The sequence below is a fragment of the Oncorhynchus mykiss genome, chromosome 8 (assembly GCF_013265735.2).
Source record: "Oncorhynchus mykiss isolate Arlee chromosome 8, USDA_OmykA_1.1, whole genome shotgun sequence".
Classification (NCBI taxonomy): domain Eukaryota; kingdom Metazoa; phylum Chordata; class Actinopteri; order Salmoniformes; family Salmonidae; genus Oncorhynchus; species Oncorhynchus mykiss.
The window spans coordinates 24786785-24796823 of NC_048572.1; the positions used below are offsets into that span (position 1 = coordinate 24786785).

Sequence of the window (10039 nt, forward strand, 5' to 3'; positions counted from 1 at the left end):
TTTAAAGGTTGAGTAAGTCATATCAGAAGCAAGCAGTTTCACTTCTTACCAACAACAGCTGCAAATCCCAATAAAATTACACCACATTTTGAAGTTCACTTTCATTGCTTGAATAAAAACACGATGAACTAATCTAGCAAATACGTTTTGTGGTCAGAGTGCAGTACTTATTTAGTTCCATAGCACAAATGTTTGCTAGCAAGTCTTTTAAACTGGCTTGAGCCAGAGCCTGCCTGGGCAGGTCCAAGGGGTTGCCTAGCAACGTGTGCCTCAGTGGGAGGCAACTTCTGCATAGCCTGACAAATTTTCATTTGGGAATCCGTTTTGACCGAACAGCTAGTGCGACAGCTAAAATGGCTTTGAAAAAAAATCTGCACAGTGATAACGACACAATTTCTTTAAGTGGCAAAGACTGAACACTCAGGCTCTTTCTTTCTCTCTCTCTCTCTGAGATCACAAGTATTAGCATCAAGTTAAGTATCCTGGTGCTGTTCATAATTACATGCAAAGCAAATGCTACAAAAAATAAGTGTCGCTGTACTTTGAGATCATTTTCAAAGCAACAATGACTTTGTAACTCAAACATTTGCATTTGAAACTGCTCAGCAATCCTGTTCCTCGAATACGCTGTCTCTCCATCCACCTTTTCTCTCTAGTTATCCCAAAGGACACACAGCTGTCAACATTCAAGTGCTGCGGCAGTACAGTCAAAGTCACCTCTAAACTGTGTTGTCCCAGGGACATCATACCTAAACTGCTCAAGTCATTCTCCTCTATTAAGGAGCCAGAGGGAATAATAACCCAGAAACCCCAGGGGGGATTCATGGAGCGGAACCTGTCCTTTATCAACCTCAGTGTCCCATCTCTCCTCTGATGAAGGGGATATCATTTATACAGAGCGTGCACCTGAAATTGCACTACATGGTACGTGGGCCCAGGTCAAAAGTATTGCACGATATTTCAGACACAGCCAGGGTGGTGTGGCCTTTAAACCTGTGATGTGAGGTGCCTGTCAGCCACTCAGTCCCAGTCCAGAGGAGGAGGAATTGAACAGCATGCAGCCATCTGGTTCCTGTTGTATTAATGCAGAGCTGCAGATGACTGAGGGAGATCTTCTGGAGCAGCAGGGTAGCACTACACCTGGCCGCGGCCCCTGGTGCTGATTACACACCTCTTCCAAGACCCCCCCCCACACACACACACACACAGATACACACACACAAAGACGCGCACGCAAGCATCAGGCACGCAGACACACACGCACGCATACACTAACACACGCACCACATATTTGCCCAAAACAATCAGCAGACGCACTCACATGCTCTAAACACGCTGGTTACACATGCATATTCCAGATACCACACTCATGACACATCATACACTAATTCACCACGAGCACATCCTACAGTCACCACACTTTCCACACGCTCACATATTCCAGACACGTTCGCCAAAATAAACTCACTACTGGAGTGAGAGAGCATGTTTGACAGTAGAGCATGTTTGACAGTAGTACATGAGTAACATGTAAGTGTACTAGCACAGCAGAGAAACACACGTACCGCATGGAGTGGATTGCCCTGATCGATGGGGACCTTAAAGTCTGCCTGCAGTTCATCAAAGGCTGTTATCTGAGAAAGAGTGAGAGAGAGTGACAAAGTGAGGAAAAAGAACAATGTGTTTTAGTTCTCTGCCTGCATCAGTGTTAATCACACAGAGTGGCTGTGTCAGTGGCTGTAGCTGTGTCAGTGGTTCTATAGGCTGTCTGGGAGCTAGCACAGCGATTACAACACTGCATGACAAACAGGATCAATCAGACAGACAGAGCTGCATTAGGAATAGGACTAGAAGCAGTGCTAGTAATTGCATAGGGGGGTATCGTCTTTTATAGAGACAGCTGACATTGCATGTCTATTCCCTATGGCCATTCAGCGGCACAGCAGAGGCAGGGAGTGGATGTGTTTGCATGTCTGTAAGTCCTTAGGGTCATGTGTGTGCGTGTGTGTATTTTATTAATTTTTTCTGTGTTACACACACACACACACACACACACACACACACACACACACACACACACACACACACACACAGACACACACACACACACACACACACACACACACACACACACACACACACACACACACACACACACACACAGCCAGCCAGCCAGCCAGCCATATTTCCCTGTGGTGTGATTCTGGCGGCTGGCTGGCGGGCTCTCTGTGTTGATGCTCCCTTAATTCATCACGGGCCAATGACAAACAACATGGATGGACTTTTTGTAAACACCTGGGGCAGTGGGGTGTGATGAGGAGATGGAATGTTCAGCAAATACACGCTATATATTCATGCTTATCATCCTCACCATATGAGGTGACATCTTGTATGCACACAGCAGACATGCCATCTTTGGGTGGTTTCAATAGAAGTCTTTGAATTCAATGTTGCCTAAACTGACACAGTGACACCTCCTGCTCACCAGGTGAAAACATACACTACCGTTCAAAAGTTTGCAGTCACTTAGATTTTTTTTTTTTTTTTTAATTATCCATTAAAATAACGTGAAATTGATCAGAAAAACAGTGTAGACATGGTTAATGGTGTAAATGACTATTGTAGCTGGAAACGGCTGATTTTTATTGGAATATCTACATAGGCGTACAGAGGCCCATTATCAGCAACCATCACTCCTGTGTTCCAATAGCATGTTGTGTTAACTAATCCAAGTTTATCATTTTAAAAGGCTAATTGATCATTAGAAAAACATTTTGCAATTATGTTAGCACAGCTGAAAATGGTTGTTCTGATTAAAGAAGCAATAACACTGGCCTTCTTCAGACTAGTTGAGTATCTTGAGCATCAGCATTTGTGGGTTCGATTACAGGCTCAAAATGGCCAGAAACAAAAAACTTTCTTCTGAAACTCATCAGTCTATTCTTGTTCTGAGAAATTAAGGCGAGAAATTGCCAAGAAACTGAAGATCTCGTACAACGCTGTGTACTACTCCCTTCACAGAACAGCGCAAACTGTCTTTAACCAGAATAGAAAGACGAGTGGGAGGCCCCAGTGCACAACTTAGCAAGAGGACAAGTACATTAGAGTGTCTAGTTTGAGAAACAGACACCTTACAAGTCCCCAACTGGCAGCTGTATTAAATAGTACCCGCAAAACACCAGTCTCAACGTCAACAGTGAAGAGGCGACTCCGGGATGCTGGCCTTCTAGGCAAAGTACCTCTGTCCAGTGTCTATGTTATTTTGCCCATCTTAATATTTTCTTTTTATTGGCCAGTCTGAGATATGGCCTTTTCTCTGCCTAGAAGGCCAGCATCCCGGAGTCACCTCTTCACTAGTGACGTTGAGACTGGTGTTTTGCGGGTACTATTTAGTGAAGCTGCCAGTTGAGGACTTGTCATGCGTCTGTTTCTCAAATGAGACACTCTAATGTGCTTGTCCTCTTGCTGAGTTGTGCACCGGGGCCTCCCACTCTTTCTATTCTGGTTAGAGACAGTTTAAACTGTTCTGTGAAGGGAGTAGTACACAGCGTTGTACGGGATCTTCAGTTTCTTGGCAATTTCTCACATGGAATAGCCTTCATTTCTCAGAACAATGATAGACTGATGAGTCTCCGATGAAGGTTCTTCGTTTCTAGCCATTTTGAGCCTGTAATCGACCCCACAAATGCTGATGCTCCAGATACTCAACTAGGCCATTTTTATTGCTTCTTTAATTAGCACAACCATTTTCAGCTTTGCTAACATAATTGCAAAAGGGTTTTCTAATGCTCAATTAGCCTTTTAAAATGATAAACTTGGATTAGCTAACACAACGTGCCATTGGAACACAGGAGTGATGGTTGCTGATAATGGGCCTCTGTACACCTATGTAGATATTCCATTAAGAATCTGCCATTTCCAGCTACAATAGTCAATTAGAACATTAACAATGTCTACACCATATTTCTGATCATTTTGATGTTATTTTAAATGGACAAAAAAATGTCCTTTTCTTTCAAAAACAAGGAAATATCTAATTGACCCCAAACTTTTGAATTGTTGTGTACATCCATACATGGGGATGGCTGGCCGCCCATGGTCCACAGACTCTATGGTCGACTGGCAACTCAACTGTTATCTTTGTTTGTGAAAGACCCTGACTCTCTTTGAACACATTCCCTACCATACGTCACTGCCATTCTACTTTAGGCATTCATATAGAAATAATTACATAAAAAATAACAGTACAACCGCGATGCGGAGAACATAAATTCTGATGAAAAAGACGACAAGTTCAATGTTAATAATTGACCAGCTATGGTTAATTATTCAGGAGTATTTTAAAACGCCTGAAACGGGTTAATTTTGTCATCATTGGGTGCAGGATTTCTCTATGACTGGAAAGGCAATCATGGACTGACAGTTTTGGTCTGCTCACAGTCACAGTCATTGCAGGATGACGCCCCAAATCAACTCACTAAACTGAATACCAATAAAATGTCTGATGCGCCCAGTGCAACCGCTTGGAAGCTTCAGAAATGGTTCCTCGGTGAGTGGAGACTGCCCATTTGGGGATTGCTGCTCTTTTTGATGTGGCTGCAGGCAGCAGAGCTACAAGAAGGGAATGGACTTTATACTGTGTGTTTTATTTATTTTATTACATTTCCTGAAGCTTTCTATCAATACTTTTTTTTTAATGGCATTGGTTCCATATCTGGGACTGGACGTTTCTGCTTCGTCATGGTTGACTGGCCTTAAAAACATGCTCACATCTGTATAGGCCTACAGTATATCTCCAAAGACCAGCATGGCAAGGAACATGTTTGTTTTCCCCCCCTGGCTCAGAATAATACAATTCCTATCTTCTCTTGCCAGGAAAATACAATTTCATTTATACAAGGCAATATAACATACAGTGAGAAACAATGTAACTTAATGTAATTGATGTCACATTGATGGATGAACAACCTATGAGGAATTAATGAATGTGTGGGACTACGTGCAAAACCAACCACAAAGGCTGTGTTTATACAGGCAGCCCCAAATATTTTTTCCAATAATTGGTCTTTTGACCAATCACATCAGACATTTGTCAGAGCTCACCTGATTAGTCAAGACTAGTTTGTGAAAAAAATATCAGAATTGAATATCAGAATTCCTTTATAAGCGCAGCCCTACTGAACTAAGCCCAAGCGGACTCTTATAGAGCCACTTAGGTTACTCACAGCCTCAAAGACGAAGAGAAATGTTCTTGTACTGCACATAGATTGAAATTTGAGGCAAGATGTCCTTTCCAAATAATAGCATGCTCTGAGGATCATTAGACCTGTGAAGGATCATTAGACCTGTGAATGTCCTGTACTTGCCTAAGGAACCAGCATGAGGCACACATTAAAGCAGCGTACAAATGACTCCTTCATAGTCTCCTCCTACGATTATGGTAATCTAACCGGCATCCACTAAAACCGTCAGAAAAACTAAAACAACAATAGGGGGAATTTTATGGCCACAATGAAAGTGAATGATGTTAACTTAACATATGCCCTCTTAGCCAATGGACTTTCTCTACACATCGTATGGGCACAGGGGTTTTCCCATAAGTCACTGGATCCAGAGGAGCAGTTCACATGGTGATAATGACACTCATAATACATTAGGGGCTTTGCTACATGGAGGGAAATCACTCAACCATTTTCTGTCGGCGAGTGTGGAGCTGAGCGGAGTGCAAGAGAACACAGTTCATTGGGTATGTTAATTAAAATTCCCCCTAATCTGTTACAAGCAGTCCCAGGAGTGATGGTGTAACCGGGATTACATGATTGATTACTGATCATTCAATCTGGACAGAAGCTAGATAGCTAACCAGCGAGGTGTGATTTTCCTTCCACAGACTGAATGACTTTTAAGGGTATTGAATGAGATTATCTTGTTATTGATCAACCTTGAACATGTGTTACGCTAGATAGAGTCGAGGGTCTCAGCTTAGTCAATGAACTTGACGACTGAACGTCAGCTTGACTTTGTCACTACCATAAAAAAATACATTTCACTGCTTTAGATAGAACATTTCAGAGTCCCCCGAAGCCCAGAATGGGGAGTGCTGTGCGGTCTGGACATGTAGAGAAGCATCATCACTGAGACTGAAATTATGATTTCTTGGACATGGAAGCTCAACAAATCATATCCATCAGTCAACGTAGTGTCTGATAAGGTTCTCATCAGTCAGCCGTAGTACAGTACATGCCCTGTGAGAGATGAGACTGCCTGTTAACAGGCAGTGATTAATGACAAGACAAGTCCTGATATTCTGAACGTGTCAGGAGAGTAAAAAGGAGGATACGTAGGTCATGCTACACCTGACAGGTCCACTGAAAAACAGGCAGAACTGTAATAAACCTGTCAAGTAGAGGGATGCAATATTTGGCAGGACAATTAGATGAAAGAGAATGAATAAAGTCCCACTGGGCACAGACATCAGTTCAACATAGTTTTGATTTACATTTGGTTGAGTTGTCAACTAACTGTGAATTCAATGTGAAATCAATATCAAATGTCACCAAGTCATTGGATTTTGGTTAAAAGCTGGGTGAAGAAAATACATTGATTACTGATTACTTTTTGCAAATCCAATGAGCTTTTCTATGTTGATTCAACATCATCAGATTTATATTTTTGGTTGAAATGACTTGGATTCTTCGCTGTTGATTTAACCAGTTTTTGCCCAGTGGGATGGATATTTACTGTAGGATGCATGGGTACATTTCACTGTCAGAGTGTATGGGATCATGTGTTACAATTACCCAGATGATGTCTGGATGACAGGCATGCTGTAATGTGAAAAAGGGCTGGAAATTAAAACCCATTTATTTGACTATGCATGTGACATCACGCCATGTAGCCTGCATAACATACTATTCTGATTTGTCTGTAGCTTATGCCTGTGTTTGTGAATTGAAATTTCCACCCTGCCATCAGAAGCATTGTGTTTCCCATAAGTCTCAGTTGGTTGGAACATGGTGCTTTCCAAGACCACAGCTGGGCCAGATATATTGAATATACTGTATGCATGAGCTGTTAGTTGTTTTGGATAACAGAGGGTGTGAATTTGTGTCTGTGTGTATATTACAGTATATTACAGTAATATAAACAGAATGAAAATATCCATGTTGATAATTCTGCTCTTGGCATAAGCTGTATGTTCTTAAGTAGCAAGCAGACTAGATAAGATCTGTCCACTGCTTTGAACACCATATGGGCCTGACACATGCCATGCCTCCAGTAATTGCCTGGGCTCAGAAGTAAACCTGAAGCTCTCCTTCAGTCTCAGGTCTATTGCTATGCAAAGGTACGCCGGTCGATGGGGGCCAAGAACTGTGTGGACCGAAATCTGTCTTTATATAAAGTTCCGCAGGAGGGCGCAAGGGCTTTCAGAGTAAATAATTATATAATCAAAATATTGTAATACGTTCTTATTGGCATTTCTGTGTTGCAGGGTCTCCCGGCTGGTTTGAACAAAGACAATAACACACAGATAAAAACTGTGTGCGGGAGAGAATTCGTCTCAGTGTGTCCAGCGTCTCTAACAGATTTCCTAATCGAGTACAGAGGTGCATGATGACTGAGTCAAGTACATTGTAAAAACCCTTTGATGAAACCATAGCTAAAAAATCTGCAAAAACAAAATAAAACTGATATGACCATTTAGTCAATTAAGTGGAAATGAGTGGCGTTTTAGGCTAAACGTCTGAGATACAGGTTCGCACGTGTCAATTTGGGAATGTATTGCATTAGAGCGCGTGGCATCAGCAAATGGGGTTCTTAATAAAATTATAATTCAAGTTAAAGGTTGGGCATTGAAACAGCACCTTTGCATACATCGAATAATGTATTAATTATCTTGCGCAAAAGGCCAAGGGGTTGTGAGCAGGTATAAATACACTGGGCTATTACGCACCATTATGGAATATTGTCCATAGCCAAAATCATTCATAATCATATTAAAATGTATTTTCACATCTTAAAAAACGTATAACAACAACAAAAACAAGTAATAAATCACCCACTTACATGCCATATCGCAAAGAATATCAGGGAAGCACAGAGGACCAGTGACAGCATATAGCAAAAGGCAGCGAAAGTGAACATAATTGAATACACGAAAAGAGGACGAAAAGAGGACTTAAAAAAACGAAATGATTAAAGTGCTATGGCAAACCGAGGTGATAACGACTCCATCCATCACTTTGCTTTTAATGTTTGCAACAAATTGTTGCAGAACGTCTCCAACGAAACGCGCATCCAAGGTCTCCCTTTGAAGTCGAAACGTTTTGCGGCGCAATTTCTTAATTGGAAATTAGACCAGTGGCCTAGACTTGATGAAAACGACAGACATTTCAATGCAGAGATTACACAACAAGAATATAAATAATATAAATCCAAGCGATGTCTTGAAATGGATATCAAGAGATCCAAATTATGCTCAAAAACATCCCGGATAGGAAGAATGCTTTGGACAGGCAAATTACTAAAGATAATCTGGTTGGCTACAATGTGGCGGTATTAAAATAGGAGCTCCGCAACACTCCTGGCACTCGTAATAAACGGTGTCTTCAAACCACAGTTAACCTATAGCTCCACGATTCCGAAGGCGCAGTCTTGCGCCCCAACAGGTGGATTTAAAGGGCCAGTGTTCAGGCAGTAGTGTTTATCTAATTTATCTTCCCATTTCCCATTCAAAAGCATATGCTTTTTAGGATTTTGAAGTTTTAGCAAATATACATTACTGTAATCTATTGTTTTCAAGCAAGTGAAGAGTCGACAGATTATCTCAAATAATAAGACACATCCAACATTTAGGCTACATAGATAGGGTTTACAAATCTAAGTACAGCTAAGTAAAAAGATGCCACAGATTATTTACATTTTGAGTGTGGCTCCGTGAAATGTATTGGGATAGCAATACGAATTGCAATTTACTCTGCCAAAGCCTTTGACATATGTATCTAGACTAGGGCACACCAGGGCACCATTATGAGACAGTCAAGTTTATGTCTTGACTAGGTAGTAGCCAGGCAAATGCTTAGTAAAGTATCTGTTGGCGCCATCTAGTGACTATGGTTACATAGTATAGCTTACTTGTCTGAACATACAAAAAAACATGACACTGATAAATTGTTGTGACAGATAATGACACCATAATCAGAGGCACCTCTGGCAGTTTAACATTTTAAAAAAACTTAGGAACTCAGTCGGGGACTCAATTTACTGTTGAGAGTTAGTAAATTAGAATACACAAGGTGCAATTTCTAAATTTGGTAATGCATCAGCGGTTTTCCACTTGTTATTTCAGTCACTGACAGTCACTCAATTAACCCATGTCACCTAACATTTGTAGCCCATGTCAGCTAACAACCATATCTCGTTTCTGACCATAATGATGACAAAGAAGCAAATGATGCTGTTTTTAAATAGTAGCCTACAAGAAAAGGTCTACATTTGTAAACAGCACTTGGTCAACAGTACTATTGGATGGCTGGCTAGACTACCTTACTTTGCAACATGTGTTTTTAGCTGACATGGGCTAATTGAGTGACTGTCAGTGACTGACATAATAAGTAGAAAACTGCTGATGCACTACCAAATTTCGAAATTTGCCTTCATAAAACCTTTACAATGCCTATATAGATCCTTCACAAATGATCTATAAGCAAATTCATACTAAAATGTGTTGTTATAACAGGTCATGCATCTGACACTTTGTCAATGTGGTATAGGCCTGACCCTTCCATGCTTTGCACAAGTAACCCTCGCATCATCTCTGGGGTTAGAAATCTGGTACAGGACCCTAGCCAGACAGGTCTGACCTTATACATTGGTTTAGGGCCGGGTCGGGGCTGTTTTTCATCAATAACTAGGGTACGGGCAAGGCTTGGGTTTCACTCCTGTAAATTGAACACTAACATTTTGAAGCTGAGCCATTTGCACTATTTGCTTCCACCTTGTCCCCCCCCCCCCCCCCCCCCTCCCACAGCTATCTCTG

At 41.4% G+C, this 10039-nt stretch overlaps 1 protein-coding gene across 4 annotated transcripts in view; it reads right to left on the reverse strand.

Annotated features, from left to right (window-relative positions):
• LOC110529662 (protein cornichon homolog 3) overlaps positions 1-8632 on the reverse strand; it is a 56360-nt gene extending 47728 nt beyond the window's left edge. For 2 of the 4 annotated variants that reach the window (XM_036985109.1, XM_036985108.1), the window contains exons 1-2: positions 8068-8632; positions 1566-1634 (exon numbers count right to left, since the gene is read on the reverse strand). In XM_036985109.1, coding sequence (XP_036841004.1) covers positions 1566-1634; positions 8068-8145 — 147 coding nt within the window. In that variant the 5' untranslated portion in view covers positions 8146-8632. The remainder of the gene's footprint in view (positions 1-1565; positions 1635-8067) is intronic. The other 2 variants (XM_036985110.1, XM_036985111.1) reach the window with 2 other exon arrangements.
• Positions 8633-10039: the final 1407 nt, after the last annotated feature.